Source organism: Muscardinus avellanarius (genome assembly GCF_963383645.1).
Source record: "Muscardinus avellanarius genome assembly, chromosome: 17".
Lineage (NCBI taxonomy): Eukaryota > Metazoa > Chordata > Mammalia > Rodentia > Gliridae > Muscardinus > Muscardinus avellanarius.
Window position 1 is genome coordinate 52,358,172 of NC_137803.1, and position 16,884 is coordinate 52,375,055.

General features: G+C 48.9%; 1 protein-coding gene across 1 annotated transcript in view; it reads right to left on the bottom strand.

The window, feature by feature from the left end:
- The window catches only part of CABLES1 (Cdk5 and Abl enzyme substrate 1), a gene marked incomplete at its 3' end in the record, with an annotated part of 60,142 nt that extends 43,740 nt beyond the window's left edge, over positions 1 to 16,402 (bottom strand). Inside the window, exons 1-2 of the mRNA XM_080714283.1 lie at positions 16,203 to 16,402; positions 11,255 to 11,347 (exon numbers count right to left, since the gene is read on the bottom strand). Coding sequence (XP_080570409.1) covers positions 11,255 to 11,347; positions 16,203 to 16,336 — 227 coding nt within the window. The 5' untranslated portion in view covers positions 16,337 to 16,402. The remainder of the gene's footprint in view (positions 1 to 11,254; positions 11,348 to 16,202) is intronic.
- Positions 16,403 to 16,884: the final 482 nt, after the last annotated feature.

Here is a 16,884-nt window from a genome sequence, read left to right on the forward strand (position 1 = left end):
GCTACCACAACCACCATAGGCTGCACATCTGCCAACAGGGATGTACATCCCGAGCCTGTTGTATCTGTTACTTCTGTCTACACTAGTTCATTAAAGGCTGCAGAAGCTCATGAGATATGAAAAAAGTGTTGTTTCTATAAAAACATTGCTGAATGTTTTAAAATTCCAAAAGGGCTGGGGGTGTAGCTCTGTGGCAGAGCATGTGCCTAGCTAGCATGCTGAGGCCTTCAGTTCCATCCTCAGCACTAAAAATAAATAAATAAAAACTCCAGCAAGGCAAACCTCTGAAAAAATCACAGCTGAAATAGATACAAGTAAGACAACTAAAATATAAAGCATAATATAAGGTAGTAGGGACAGATGGTGCAAGTCCAAAAGGATTTCGCACCTGGGTCCCTTTAAAGAAGCCCATCGTGGCCATCCCAGCGATGGGGGGATGATGATGCCCATGTTGACACCACACCCAAGCTTTGACCCTGGCCCACAACAAAAGGCTGGTGTCCCAGAAGCCAATGAATGGATAATTACTAAATGTGCCTAAGAGTAACGCAAGCTGTTGAAGCTGTGTGTGGCGCTGTGGGCGTTTCCAGTGCGCATCAACCTTGCCCCATACCCAAGAAAGTGCTGTAACAGACCAGGGCGGCTGGAGAGGCGGCAGGAACAGGGGAGCCTCAGCTCCGAGGCCTGGAGCCGTCAGCGGAAACGGGCTGAGGTGCGCTCAGGTCAGTGGGTGATGGGAGTATGCACACACGAGCTCCTGCACACCATCGTGGGGTGGTGATGCAGTGAGGACAGAGCTCCAAGGAGAGCGGCTGAAGGCGGCAGCAAAGCTCACAAAGATGGCAACCTTGGAGTGTGCAATCTGTTGGGAGCGCATGGCAGAGCACCATGGCGCAGCAACACAACAGAAACCCTCTGTGGCACAGTTCTGGGCCGGGGTCTCTGATCCTTATGTGGGCAGGGCCATGCTTTCGCTGCAGGTGCTGGGAGTGGGTCTGCAACGGGCCTCTCTCTGGGCTGTGAAAGCCCAGATCTTCTGAAGGTAGAACACGACCCTGGGCAGAGCCTTACAGGAGGACCCGGCCATCCTGGCTCTGGCACCCACCCTGCTCCAGCACCAGCTCATCTCAGCCAGTCGCACTCACAATGGCTCCATTTCCAAATGAGAACATGTTCTGGGGTGCTGGGGATTAGGGCTTTAGTGTGTCATTCTAGGCGGACAGTTCAGCCCCTAACAGGGAGACAGGAAGATAACAGGTTGAGTCCGGTGTCACAGGAACTGGAAGTCACCACTATAGCCTTCTTCCCTGCTCTAACAGGACAGCGCTGGTAGCCATGGTCTCAAGGTCCTAACCCACCTGTTAGCAGTAATTATGTGTCTTCTCTGAGCACTGTAAGGACCAAGAACTGTATGCCACCTCTCCCACCCACAGCTCCCACACCCTCTTGCCAAGGAGAGGATTAAAACAGAATCCGCTGAAGGTGCTGACCTTTCAGAGGTAGCTTCCAGCCCCCGAGCCTTTCCTCCGTGCCCCTTCATGTTTCCTGTAAGTCGCACCAGCTGAGACGAGCAACAAGGCTTTGCAGATCAGGAGCGTGCCAGCAGTGAAGGTCACATGCACACACGGGGCACTGAGCAGTGTCTTACGAGTGAGAATTCTTTCTCTCGAAAGCCACAGAAAAAGCCAGGATCATCTCTACCCTTGTTGAAGAGGTGTGAATAGTAAAACCTGGTGCACACGGTGCTGATCCAGCGCCTGGGTATGGCTGCGTTCTTAGCATCACGGGACCACTCCCAGGCCAAAGCCCCTGCCTCCCGCTACCCATCAGCACAGGCGGGGAAAGCAACAGAAACCCGATGGGCCGAGACTCGCGGGCTGGGGGCCATGACGATGGGCTGGGGAATACTGGAGGCTCCATCAGGCATTCATACACTGCCCCCCAGCACTAAGCTTTTGCTGAAAATTAATGGTAAATGCCAACAGGGAGGCAACTTCCCTACCAAACTCTACCTGTTGGGGAGGTGGTGAGATCTAGTCTCATCATGAAAAACAGAAGCTCCGAGAAGGGAGGAGGCACGTTCAGCAAGGGCTGATGCTGCACTGTCACATTGGATAAACTCACTTCAAGGAGAAAAAGCAGATTCCCAGGTCATCTTTCAAGAGAGCCAGTGTACGTCCATTTAAAAAAAAAAAAAAAAAAAAAAACAACAACAACATGCCATTTCCTCCAACCCATCTTTCAAACTAATTAAGCTAATGGATTAGAATTGATGAGGTCACAAACAAGATCTTTGTTTACTTAGGACCCATTTCCCTACTAAAATTTTCTCTCCCCAAATTTCCCAAAAGGAACAGGTGACGTGATTTTAGTTCCTGTTCTTCTATCATCTCGCTTTAAAAAGCTGACAAAAAGGTGTTGAAGTCATTTATGTCTTTTTTTTTTTTTAAGTTTCTCCAGGATCACACTTTAAAGAGAAAACACTCCACTCCCTTAGTTCCTTATCTACTTCCATCTGAATCCTTTTAAATCATTTTGAAAATTCTTGCTAAAGGACAGGAGAGCTCGGGGGCTTGGCCCAGTTACTGTCGAGAGCATTTCTCTCCCTGTTCACAAAGAGGTGGGCACTTCTGGGGCATGTGGCACCCCTCACTGTGCGCAATGCCGACATCCACCAGCTGGACCACTAGGGCTCTCATCTCCTGCCACTCCAGAAGACAGACGACCAGGAGTCTCAAGGACAAGCACCCGGAAGAAAAGTCTTTCCTTTCGAAAGCTACAGGGACTGTGAGGTTCTTGAGACAAAAACATCATGAAAGTCACGGACATCCTCAGTCTGTGTGCTCAGAATCTCTACCTGCACAAACTCTCTGGTGGCGAGAGCTGGCCCTGCTCGCTTGAGGCTTCACAAATGTGTGTCACCTTCCAGGGTGCATCTTATGCCCAGGGACTGAGATTTGTCTACGTTTCTGTTTAAAATCCCCACCCAGTGGGACTCAGTGAAGATGTAGGTGGGCACTGGGAGACCAGCAGCTCCTCTTCCAACCAGCCTCATCCCAAGACATTCAAAGGCCTGTCAGGTGCTGTGGCGTGGGCCACTGGCCACCAATCTTGACCAAAGGCTGTGCATAGCTTTGCAAACTGTTTTTTAAAGACTCTGAGCTGTTTTGAACTTCACATAAAAATGACTTCACTTTAAGAAGACAATACACACCACTCTTTAGTTTTCTATACGGAAGATAAGGCCACTTAAATGGCCTGCCGTGCTTATTCTGGACTTTGGGTTGGCCAGGGTGATCACATTCAAAGGTGAGGCTGATCACGCGGCCCCCTGCTCAGCACCCACCACGCCCCCAGGCCTGCTCCCCAGGCCCACGTCCCCAGCCTAGGGCTCATCTCCTCCCTCTGTTCCACCGCGCTGGCTCCCTACACTTCCTCGAGCATGCCCTCTGCTCTGGCCTCAGCGCCCCTGCAACTGCTACTCCATGCCCCTGAATGCTCTTCCTGTGGGGTCAGCCACAGGGCTGGCTCCCTTACCTCCTCACACCTCCCCCAGCACGCTCCTGCATCCCCGGCCCTCCGCTGCCTTGTCCTTCTTTGCAGGGCATCTATCCCGTCCCTCCTGGTATGTATTTAATCGCCTATCATCTGCCTCCCCACTATCCCCTACCTCTCAAAGCAGGCCCTGACTGCCTTGTTCACTGAAACATCCTCATAGCCCCATCATGGTGTGGGTGTCTGCAGCGCATGCTGAGCAGACTGCATGCCGCTGCATTGGGTGCAATTAATGAGCTGCCAGCCAGAAAGAGGGAGGACGGAGTCCACCCAGGCCCCCGTGCAAGCTCACGCTCTTAACTGAAGGCGAGGGTGGGAGGTGAAATCCATGCTCCAGTACCGCACGTGGTGCGAGGACAGTCTTTGTTGAATGCTGATGTTTAAAAACCATTCGCTAAAGGCCAAGGACTAAGAAAAGAATGGCCTAAGTAGACTTGTAAGAACAGTGTGAGGAAGACCAATGTTCAGAAGGAACTGGAGACTACTAAGAAGAAAAGAAAATTTCAACCTTATAATTAAACTTTTTTTCTGGAAGCGTATGACTTTCTGTGGTAGGGGGGATTGAACCCAGAGGCATCCTACCTCCAAGCAACTCCCCAGCCCTTATTTTTTGTTTGGAAACAGGGTCTCCCTAGGTTGCCGAGGGTCTTGCTAAGTTGCTAGGCCACCCTCTAACCTGTGAGCCTCCTGCATAGAGGCCCAGCTGCATGACTCTTCCAAGAAATCTACTGCCATGAGTACATCCGAATACAAGCCAATATCCTAAGACGTGGCACTCATGTTTATTACAACACACAATGGAACCATGGTAGTATGCAATGAAAAATTTGATATATGTATATATATGCCATACATTTCTCTGACCCTAGCCTTCTAGCTTCCACCGTATTCTACATCAGTTTATTATCCTTGGTGGAACATACTGTCCATCTCGTTGCCAAGATATTTCTCATATAGACTTTGGAAAGTCTCCTCTACTGTAACTGACACATTAACTAAATTACACTTGTCCTTGCTAGGTGCAACCTCGGTGAATGGGGCTCAGCACTTCCAGCTGGGGAACCAACTGCTTCTTGGTTCCCGTCGTCTGTGATGTGCTCTCTCTCATCTCCTCTCCCGGTCGTACGTGTGTGGACAGTGAGGCGCACAGGCCTTTCTCCAGTCGTGGTCTACATGGCAGAGATGACGCTGACAAGAACGCAGGGTGCTCTTCTACTCCAATGCCCCTCAGGCTGACAACGGTCAACTGTGCCCTAACGGACGTCAGCCACGGCAGGTTCTGCGGCTTCATAATTGCCGGGGCCCTTCCAACTTCCACCACAACCCACTGGGATAGTGCTGTAATGAGGAGCAGCCTAACATTTTGCTGAAATCAAGCGATGCCATGTCTACAGCAATCCCCTAATTCCCTAACCTAGTTATTCCATCAATGAGGAAATGAAGTTAATTTAACATGACTTTGCCTTGGTGAACTCATGTGGACAGCGAGCAACCTCCACACTCTTTTCTAAAAAGCACACAAACCATCTGTTCCCAATATCTGCCAGCCAGCAGCCGAGGCGCGCCAGGCTGACGATCAGAGCTCAGCCTCCGCTGCCCCGCCCTCCTTTACTTCGGCGATCTTGGCCTGCGCAGTAGGCTGTGACCCTTTTCATTTCTACGGTGTTTTAAACAGCATTTGTTTTTCTAAATTCTTCCAGTCCCCAAGATATAGACCTAAAGACCAAAACCCATTTAAAAGTCCTTTCACCCATTTATTCAGTGCTTATCGAGTGTCTACTGTATGCCCATCACACTGCTTATATTTGTGTAGAGTCCACATTTCATAGCTGTTTTGTAAAGAGGCTCGAAGTAGGCCAGTAGCTAACGTCTGCCCTTGTACCACTGACCCCCAAGGAGTTTGCCATCCTGCCCTTCCTCTGCTGAATATGGTTTACTTAGTACTGGGGATTGAACCAGGGGTGTTCTACCTTTGAGCTACAGAGCTCTCCTCCCCCCAACCCAGCTCTATTTTATTTTTTATTTTGAAACAGGGTCTTGTTAAATTACTGAGGGTCTCACTAAGTTGCTGAGGCTGGCCTCAAACTGGCAACCCTCCTGTCTCAGCCTCAGAAGTAGCAGGATTACAAACATCACCACTGTGTTCCCCTTAATGTTTTACTATCTTATTTTAGCAATACATGTATCATAAAACATACTATTATATAGTTTTTAAGAGTCTAATTTAGTATCACCAGGTACATGCACAATGTGTGCAAACACCATTATTTCCAAAATACTTCTATCACACCAAAGAGAAACTGCACTCACTGAGCAATGACTGACTCTCCCCTTAACCCGTGGTAACCCTTAATCTTCTGTCTCTCTGGGCTCACCGAGACGCTTAATACAAATGAGTTAGGTGGCACCTGACCTTGGCTCTGGCTTACTTCATCAACTCAGCAAAGTGTTTTCAAGGTTCAGAGGCATTTCTTTCCTTTTCAAGGATGAATGCCAGTGTGTGTGTGTGTGTGTGTGTGTGTGTGTGTGTGTGTGTGTGTGTGTGTGTGTGTGTGGCTAGCTATCATGTTCTGTTAATTATCCTTCCTTTACTTTAATGGACACTTGGGTTGTTTCCACCTTTTAGCTATCAGGAATAATGCTACACTGGTCTAAAGTACCTGTTTGAACACTACTTTTCAGTTTCGAGCAGTCTAAACCTAGCAATGAATTTCTGGCCCATGAGTTTTATGTTCGCTTTTTGAGGAGCTCCTAGACTGCTTTCCATGGCAGCTGTACCACTTCACATTCCCAACAACAATGTACAAGAATTCTCGTTTTCTTTTAACAGCATTTAGCTCATTCTGGACTTTTAGTCTCACATCAATCTTACAAGTTTGCTTAAGCTGTTTTCTTAATCCTGATGATTTTTTTAAAAATCAGAATTCAACAGCGACTGCTCTCACGCCCTCCACCATATGCTGTGTAACAGTGTGTAGATTTTTTTTATTTTGGGGGCAGTACTGGGGATGGAGCCCAGGGGCATTCTACCTCCCATATATACCCCCAGCCCTATTTTTTATTCTTTATTTTGAAACAGGGTCTTTCTGAGTTGCAAAGGGCCTCACTAAGAAGTTGAGGCTGGCCGCGAACCATAATCCTCCAGTGTCAGCCTCCCGAATGCTGGGATTACAAGTGTGCGCCCCCACGCCCGGCTCAGTGTGTGGATTTTCACCTCCTGCTTTACTTTGTGCACAAGAGAATGAGCTTTGCCATCCAGTACCTGACTGAAATTCTATCTCCCTCTTTCCAACTTTGTGCTCTGTAAACTGGGAGGACTGTGCTTTAGTTTACTGTGGCTGCAGGAGGAAATGACCACCAAATCAGTGGCTTAGAACAACAGGTGTTTATTCTAATTCTGAAGGTTGAACTCCCGCAGGGGTCTCAAGGTGCTAGCAGAGCTGGCTCCCACTGGAGGCTCTGGGGCGAACTTGCTTCCTGGCCATTCCCAGCTGCTAGCGTCTGCACTCACTCCTTGACTTGTGGCCCCATCATTAAAGCCGGCCAAGGCTAGGTGGATCTTATATCACATGAGCTGACATTGGTAATCCCTCTCTACTTTGAAGGATTCAGTACATTGGGCCTATAATCTCCTACTTAAAGGTCAGCTCATTAACCATCTTAATTTATCACCTCTATCTCTCTTTCTACCTCTAGACTACACCCCCAGCCCTTTATTTTTTGCTTTGAAACAGGGTCTTCCCAAGTTGCTGAAGCTGGCCTTGGGCCTGCAAGCCTCCTGTCTCAACTGCCCAAGTACTGGGATTAGAGGCATGTGCTTCCATACCTGGCTACTGATTAAGTCTGAGTTAATGAAATAAAGCATTTGAAGTTCTTTCAGCCTGGCTGCCATTAACCACTTCAATGTTACCCATTATCACCTTGTGATATGCATAACTTTATAATTTTTGAAAAATATAGTTTTAGCCACAAGAATCCACTTCTTAGTTGAAGCTCCTGTTTTGGGTACTAGGGAGTGAACCCAGTTACATTCCACCTCCAAGTTACACTCTCAGCCCTTATTTTTTTTTTTGAAACAGTCTCACAAAGTGGCTAAGAGTCTCACGAAGTTGCTAAGGCTGGCCCCAAACCTCTGATCCTCCTGCCTCAGCCTCCCAAGTACTGTGATTACAGGTATACACCACCATGCCCGGTTAGACTGAACTTTTTGACATCTGTATTCCTAGAATTCAGGGACGCCTTCCTTTCTTTTCTAACTACAAGTCCACTCTGACTGCCCCCAGGTCCTGGAGCACAAGCCCACTTGCCTTTTGTGTTAAGACAGAATGAGACCTAGGAGAGCAGCTGCTTCCCCACGGCTAGTGATAAGAGCCACCTGCAGGGCCAGTTGTGAGCTCGCTGCTCCCCGTGGCTCAGCCATGGAGCTGAAGGCCCCTCACTCTGTCTGCCCAGGAACCTGTGTTGGGGACAGTCCCTCTTGCCTCCACTGGCCAGTGGCTGCAGCACGACTTCCAGCGAATCACACAGCCCTCTGGCAGGTCCAAGGCCAACCTCGCAAAACTCCCTGATTCCAGATGAATGAGCATACCTTTTGCCAAAAGTGACTCTACCCCCACCCCAACAGGCTTCTATCCAAGGCGTTCGCTTCTGACTCACAGGCCAGCTGGACTCAGTGGACACCACAGACGTGTGATTGATCGTGGGGCCACCTCAGGCCCCGAGCTCTATTCCTTGGCGGCTACTTTGACATCACTGGGCTTCAGGTCCACTCAGGCTCTTTGGTCTGGCTCTTTAATGCTACAAGTGTTGTCTTTCAATGACTCTGGTTCTGTCTTAGGCTACCTTCCCCCTTTCACCGCAAAACTGTGCTTGGCACTCCTGGTTAGGTCAGACAGTCTCACGACAATGCTCTTTCGTGACAAGTCCTGTTTCGTGGGCTGCCCCTGGTCCTCACTGAGATGAGGAGCCCAGACACCCCTACTTAATGGGGCCTTTATCACCCGATCAGTAGATGGACACAGGACCCTCAACACCAGGGCCTTTAGGGCAGAAGAGTGGATGGGCCTCAGGGTGCCTGCAGACTAAGGCTGGGCCACACTGTATGGTGGTCACCAGAGCCCAGCGGGGGAGCAGTGATGGAGGCTGGAGGGAGCTTGCGGGGGGCCTTGTAGGATGTGCAGGGTCCACAACCTCATCTCCCACTCTTGATCCGGGAGCATCAGAGACTCCAGACATCTTCTGGTCACACTCCTTGAGAGCACAACCAGGACCCCACCCACCACTGCTGGGGCTGCCCTGCCACCCCTCCACGGGAGGCCACTCCCTCTGCTGCCCACAGCTCCTTCTCAAAAGCCAGGCCACACCCTCCCACCCACCAGCTCCTGACCACAATGTCCTCCTGTCACCTCAGAAATTCTATTTTCTCCCTGGTTTCCTCCCAGGTCCTATTTGGTCTAAAGACAATCCATCCTTGCTAATAAACCCCAGGGAGGCAGGGAACTCCTCGGGAACACGCCAAGGCCAGTTCTGCTGGCTCGGGAAAACCCACTCTCACCGGGGCAGGTGCAGCCACCTGCAGCCGGAGTCTTGCCCACTCTGGTTCCTGCCCTCACCTCCAGTTCAGATCTTGAGATGAGCCAAGGGCCCCTCGATGTCCCCTAGACACTCCCCAAGAAAACTTCTAGCCACTGCAACCTCTCCTAGGTCAAGGGGGTGGGAGAGGCAGCTCTGTGTGCATTTTGGAAATTGCACTATTCCAAATCCTGTATGTGCTGTATCCTCTCTCTACCTAACCATGCCAGGGAATTATCTGACTCTGTGTCCTAGACAGCCAGCATTGAGAGACGGGAATACTATGAATGCGGCCCGTTCCTTTATTTATTTATTTGTTATTTATTTATTTATTTGTTATTTACGTATTTATTTGGTACTGAGGATGGAACCCAGGGACATTCTGCCTCCAAGCTACACCCTCAGTCCTATTTTTTATTCTTTATTTTAAAACAGGGTCTCACTGAGTTGCAAAGGGCCTCACTACGTAGCTGAGGCTGTACGCGAACTGCGATCCTCCAGTCTCAGCCTCCCAAATGCTGGGATTATAAGCGTGCACCACCACGCCTGGCTGGCTGCTTCCTTTAACTGTCATTGATTTTTTTTTTTTTTAGGAATTAATACCTTTCTATGTTTATGCTATGGTTAAAGATATTACAGAAAAAACTATCACTATAAATACATGATAACTAGCCGGGCGTGGTGGCGCACGCTTGTAATCCCCGCGCTCGGGAGGCAGAGACGGGAGGATCATGCAGGTTCAAAGCCAGCCGCGCGCGCTGGCTTAGGAGACCCTGTTTCCAAATAAAAATGTAAAAATAGGTCTGGAAGTGTAGCCCGGAGGTAGAAGGGCTTCCAGGAACCCCAGTACCACCAATAAATAAATAAATAAATAAATAAATAAATAAATAAATAAATGATAATTATACAGAAGATGGCACAAAAAACAGACTCAAAAGAAAAAAGGTTAGGGGTTAAACACATAGGGCACAGTAATCCCAAGTGACAAATGAGCACAAAGGTGAGAGTAACCCAGTTAACAAATAACAGGTGCGTGAATTTAACTAAAAGGCCCATATTCAAAGTATGAACATATACTGTGGTTTTTTAATTTGGAAACTTTAATTATGCTACTCTAAAACCATCGCAAATTTTCAAAAAATATGTTTTATAAGGTTACCTATAAGGCTTAAAAAAAGGTCTGAGTTTCAAGAAAATAACCCTTTCAAGCCACAGACATTAATATTATTATATAGGTTATTTTCTATGGCTGAATCACAGGAATTCTGGGCATTAATGAGTCTCATTAAAACATTTTTTAGCAATTTTCGTTTTGTAAGGATTCGAGGATTAGGGGGGGTCCCTATGGTCTTCTTGAAATCAGAAGGTCAAACAAGATGATCTTTGCGGCAGGACCCTGTTCTGGGACAGGGTCTCTGAATCACTCATTCCAGCCGGCAGAGAGGAGCTATCCCGAAGGGCCACAGAGCATCTGGGGATCCCAGAGACCTGGCAACTCTGTTCCCAGCCCTGGGCTGAGAGAAATGGGCCAAGCAATCATTCAAGCATCTGGCAATGCCAATTCTGATGTGCTCTGGGGAGTTTTAATATCATGATCATACTGATTCCAATCACAGTAATTTTTAATAATGTTTCTCAAAAGAACAAGTGTAGAGCTGGAGAGACATCTGTAACAGATGTTGGCAGGCCAGGAACCCAGGCCAGCACTGAGGAGGACTCAGCCAGCCAAGCTCCGGCTCTCTCCTACAGAGCCACCACGGGCAGGGCCCAGCTCAGGCGCAAAGCTGGTGCCGGGGTCACTGACCAGCGCTTACAGTGGTGAAAATGGAACAAAACCAACAAGGCAGAAAAACAAAAGCAAAAAGGACTGCTTTTGTGTTCAAAGTTTATAAAAATATTATTTTGTGTGCTAGCAAAAATTCTGCTTGTTGCTGGTCTAAGCCTCTCGCGGGCCTCAGGGAGGACAGTCCTCTGGAGCCTCCTTTAGGTGATTGTGGGGGTAGTGGGGAGGGATGGGGAGGTTACAGCAGTTCCTGTCCTGGTTCAAGCCTGGCCCCGCTCTGGCCTGTGACGGGCCCCCTCCCCCTCCCCGCCCACCGCCGGCGGGACGTTTGCCATGATGTCCTACCTGCCGTTCCTGGTATCATGCTGCCGCATGTTCTTGATAAAATGAATCTTCTTAAAATTCTTTGGTCTGGGCGAACCTGAGAGAGTTCGACATCTGAAAAAATAGTTTGGAAAACAGAGTCAGTTGCCCGCTGGACAGTTGAGACATCTCCACACAAAGACAGGAAGGAAAGACCAGACACATGGTTTGAGTCAGCCCAGGCAGGCAGGAGTCGCTGGGATAATGAAGACAATTCGGCTGGAAGCAAGGAAGCTTTAAAACACCCAGCGACAGACAGCTTCCTTGATAATACTGATAATATTTTATACGAGTCTCCAAAATGCCAGCTAATGAAAACTACTGTCCCCAGTTACAATAACATAACCTACACAGATTCCAGACATTACTCTCTATCAAAATAGGAAAAGTAATCCTTTTGCATCAACACAGGTAAAGGGAACAGAAAGCTGTAAATTGAAAAGGTCTGGGCTGGAAGGATAACGTGGGAAATTCGGCTTAAAAACAACCCTGAACCATTTCTCTCCCATAGCAGAACTTTGGCCTGCCTTACCCGGCCATATGCCTCAACTCCCAACTTGACATGACCGGACTCGAAGCTTAAATCTGAGTGAGAATCAAGCTAGCCGATTGCTGTTTTGTTTTTGTTTTAGGTAAATTTTAAATAAATGTCTATTGAACCAAAATGACTTAGGTTAAAAATGTTTTTTTTCCCCTTGGAATATATGACATTTGCTTGTGTCGTAAGTCTGACAAAGACCACAGGCCTTCTAGACTGTATCTACATATGGTTTTTTCAAAGTTACCTGGCAAATTCTAAGTTACAAGGCCACAACAACACCAATCATCACCGCCAAAGAACCCAATAAAGAATTGTCTGTGACTTTTCTAAATTTTTTTCCTACTAAAAGACTTTTCTGACCAAGGGCCCCAAAAGCTGGCCCCTATGTGGGACATTGGTGCTCATGACCTTGTTCCAGAAAAGCAGACCAGCTCCCCAAAGCCCACCCCGAGCTCTGGGCTGGGACGTCACCCAGGTTCCATCAGTCCTAACTTGAAGGCATCAGGCAAAGGAGTGGGAACAAGACCCAACAGGAGGCAGAGTTCTGGGAGGCCGGTGTGGGGGAGGTATGGGAAATGGAGTGGGCGCAGGTGAGGTTACAGACCTACTGTGCAGTCCTAGGCTCACGCCTTCCTAGGCTATCCGGGGAGGCCATGCCTGGCACATCCCAAGTCTACCCTGAACCACACCCTTCTGGTAAGGACCAGTATTTCTGAAAGCCTTTTCCAGAGAGCTGAACATTATTTTTTCTTTAGAAATAGTTTAAAGGGTAATTAATTTTTTTAAACAACAACGAAAAACCCCAGACACACCCAAGTAATTTAACTTAGATAAATACAACTGAGTGAGTGGAGTAGACCAAAGTAAAGGCATGCTATCAGACATTTGGTGGCTTTCACCAGAAAGGGCCTCCCGCAGGCCATGGGTCAGAGAATAGCTCCATGTCACTGTCTGATCATTGTCTGCTCCACTGGGGCAAGAAGCATCCGCAGAGACCATGTCCTCTCCATCTCCACCCTGAACTCCCTGCCGAGCCTGACTGAGACTGCCTTGCTGAATCTATGGGCCAAAGTTCCCAACTATCTCACACACAGAAGGTTCTAGAAACACAGGGTTGCTGGAAAAGAGAACCTCTGAAAGCATAAAGTATGTGTTCAGTGGTTTTAGGCTGGGGCCGAAGGCTCAGAAGTATCCTCACACTACCTCACTCCACCCCAAGACAGTTTCCTGGGCCAGGAGCTAGATGGTGCACAAATGCAGTCAGCTCACTGACCGTGCCACCTTCACTGCTCTGGAACCTTCCTCTTGCCACCTAGGAGGCAAGTACTGATGCCAGCTGGGGAGGGACGACCGAGCTGCTCCCTGCCTCCTGAGCTTTAGAAAGAGGGCACCCAATTCCTTGGCCTTCCCTTAGGACCAAAAGTCAACAGAAGCTGCCCATGCCAGCTGCGGAAGGGGGCAGCAGGAGTACTGACGTGGACAGCTGCAGCCACGGGCACCTGTCAACCCAGACAGCCCGGGAAACTGGGACAGCACAGACGGCTGCCCTATCTGTCGCAAACTGGGGTTTCCTCAACACCCGTAGAGAGGCCCTAAAGCCTTATTTCTAGAATACCAGGTAACCATCAGGCTGGTGAAAACCCCTCGGCCCAAGTCCTCCCATTGTGAAGCGCTCAATTCTGTTGGGTGGATACAGGGACACTAAAACACCACACGTGTACGAGGAACGCAGGGCTTGAAACAGGCCACTCGAAGTCCAGTATTCCTAGATCGGATCCCAGTCCCACTGTGCACCCTACTAATCTGCCCCTTCCTTCGGCAAGCTGTTTGTTGTCTTGCTTATTTAAAGCATTCAACTCAACCACCAGGGAATCTAAGAAACGCTTGAAGGAACTGTGCGTTAGCAACAATTGTCAAGGAAACTGGAACAGCGAGTGCTCAGGCGCGGCAGGTTAAGCAGAGAGCAAATTAACTTCAAAGCCGCCTGCATTAATGTGTAAATATCCATGTAAAAACATACATTCTAAGTGATGCAAAATTAAGCTGCGATAGAATTAAATTAAAAACTAATTTAATGAAAGATGAGTTCTTTCCTGTTAGCACTGATTACAGGATACATGTAATTACGCAAAAGTTTTAACAGCTGCCTTGGAGCCATTTGTTCTATGTGCAAAACTTAAAAGCAAGTTGGGCTAAAAGCCTTCCACCCCCAGATCCCCCATACACATACCCCGTCACAAACTGGAAAGAACTTGGCACTTCCATTTTACAGATGGGAAAAACAAGGCCCCAGAGATGCCAAGTGAGGCTGTGAGACCACGGTCAGCCCAGCACCCGCTCCCTAGGCGCCCAGGCAAGTGTCCTTCACATCACCGGAACTCTGTGCCCGCAGAGCAAGTGCACTGCTAAGTAAATTCATAAAGCTGTCTTTTTAATAAAAAGGACCATTTGGAAAAATAAAAACTTCTAGAACTTCCTTGACTTCTGAATGTTTAAAATTTTTTCATATTTATGCAAAATTTGTTTGAAACTCAGTAGAATATTCTCTGAGTCAGAGCTGGATAGGCACAGCTGAGGTAGACAAGCCATTTTCAACTCAAGTCATCGGCCAGTCGGGCAGATTCCAAGGAGGGTGCAGGGGTGACCCCCAGGCCCTCCCCAGACCTCCCCTTCACTCCCTGGGGACACAGGGCACCTGCCTCCCTAGGCACAGGGCCCGCCTTGAAATCCCTGGGCCCTGAGGGGGTAACATTTCTGCTGGTGTCCCACACAGCTCCACACATAGCCTCAGCAGCCTCTCAAAGCACCCGGGGCCTTGCAGAGGGACCATACCATTCCAGGACCAAAGGCACACAAAGCCACTGCTGCCACCCAAGGATGTTGCTTCCCACGCTCAGCAATTGCTTGGACCAGAGCCAGCACTCTATCTTGCCTTTTGTGTGTGTGTGTGTCTGTGTACTGGGGTTCCTGGAAGCCCTAAGCCCTTCTACCTCTGGGCTACACTCCCAGAACTATTTTATATTTTTGAAACAGGGTCTCTTAAGCCAGCGTGGCTGGCTTCGAACCTGTGCAATCCTCCTGTCTCCGCCTCCCAAGCGCAGGGATTACAAGCGTGCGCCACCACGCCCGGCTCTATCTGGCGCCCGGCTCTATCTTGCCTTTTAATGTGGCTTGTCACACGGCTCCTTCAGGGAAACAGCCTTTCTCCTCCCAACACGTAACAGCACCCCACAGGACAACACCATGCCTGCGCCACGCCACACAGCTCTGTGCCATCCATCCTGAGGTATTCCCAGAGGCTTCAAATCTGCAGCTCAGATTCTTTGTCCTGCCCTTTCCTTTGGGATGACACTGGAAACCAGATTCACTGCGGCCTGACACTTCCAGCAGCCCCTGGCCTGCCTAGTCCTCTGCTTCTCCAGTGGGTGGGGCCTGAGGGCAGGACCTTCTGCAGGGTGAGGGGGTGGGGCAGGAGACCTTGCCCTCCTCAGCAGCACCTCCCAGGCTCAGGGGCAGCCAGGGACTTCCAAGCTCTGAGAAGCAGCCAAAGTGCATGGAGTGCAGATGCAGGCTCAGGGGAGTCAATGCCAGTCCACAGGACTCACAGCCTCCCACAGGCCCTCTGCCTGCCACCTGGCATCCCCATCTTGTCTTAGCTCTTTCTGCAGGGCTGAGCCCCATCCTGATCGGGCCTGCAGGCAGGACACCAGGAGATGTGGTATGGGAGTATGCCCTCCACATAGAGGGCCTGGACCTCTGTTCAGATGCAGGCCAATGGTGAAGGCAGCATTAGAAGGGGGGACCTGCCGGTCACAGGTACTGCACAGCTCAGCAATATCCATCACCCAAGAGACAAGCCTCGCCAGCACTTTTCTAATCTCAGGGGGGAAATGGAATGCTTTCAAAACCAAGGGTGCTCTGAAAACTGCCTCACACAGGCTTTCTCAACAACCAGCTAGGTATGACATGACATCATGGCCTCCTCCTCGGAGCCCTGGCTGCCCCTTCCACTGAACAGGAAGCTCCAAGACCATGACTACTGTGTAATTCTACTCGGGGCAATACTGAGCTCGTTGCCTTTCCATTAAGCAGCAGTGTGCAAAACGAAAAGGATGGGAAGGGACGCAGGCTCCGTGGTAGAGTGCATGCTTAGCAGGTACAAGTCCTTGGGTCCAAGCCCCAGTGCCAAAGCAGCCCAAACTCTTAGGCAACCTGGCTATTCTAATTTTCTAGCCTTGATGGTCCTCAGAGCTAGGCTTCCACAGGCTCGTCATTCCTGGGAGTCAGACATTCATTTCAAAACTTGAACTTTGCAAATATAGAGATTATAAAATGGATCTTGTACTACCAGCCACTTAGATATACAGAAACAAAACATTAAAAAATTACCTGCGGAGAGGGGCATTCTCCTCAATATCTTCCAAGGTCTCCAGGGATGATCTCTGGGAGATGAGGCGACGTCTGAAGAGAGAGGGGAAAAAACCACTAGGAGTTAAAACTGCATCATAAGATGGATCAGACATTTCTATAAATCTAGAACTATCCTTAAAAAAAAAAAAGCCAATTAAGAAAGAAAAAAGTTAAGCCGGGTGTGGTGGCGCACACTTGTAATCCCAGTGTTTGGGAGGCTGGAACAGGAGGATCACACAGGTTCGAAGCCAGCCTCAGCTACTTAGTGACGCTCTCAGCAACTTAGTGAGATCCTGTTTCCAAATAAAATATAAAATGGGTCTAGGAGTATTAGCCCGGAGGTAGAAAAGCCCTAGTACCACACATACACAAAAAAGAAAGAAAGGAAAAAGTTAGACACAAGCTGTCCTCAGAGGCTGCCTGTTCTCTCCCACGGGGATACCAGGACCGTCTGGCCTGTTCTCCAAGGGGACAGGTAACCTCTGTGGTGATTACAGAAGTGACCAACCTTTTTTAGGCTGCAATTTCCTCTGAAACCTAAGGTGCCTCTTGAGATATATAACTTGGGCACTGGATGTAGGCTGTCTAAAGCATTTGATAATTTTGTTAAGTATTCAAATATCAGTGATCTGAACCAAGGGACTAATAAATATTAGATTTT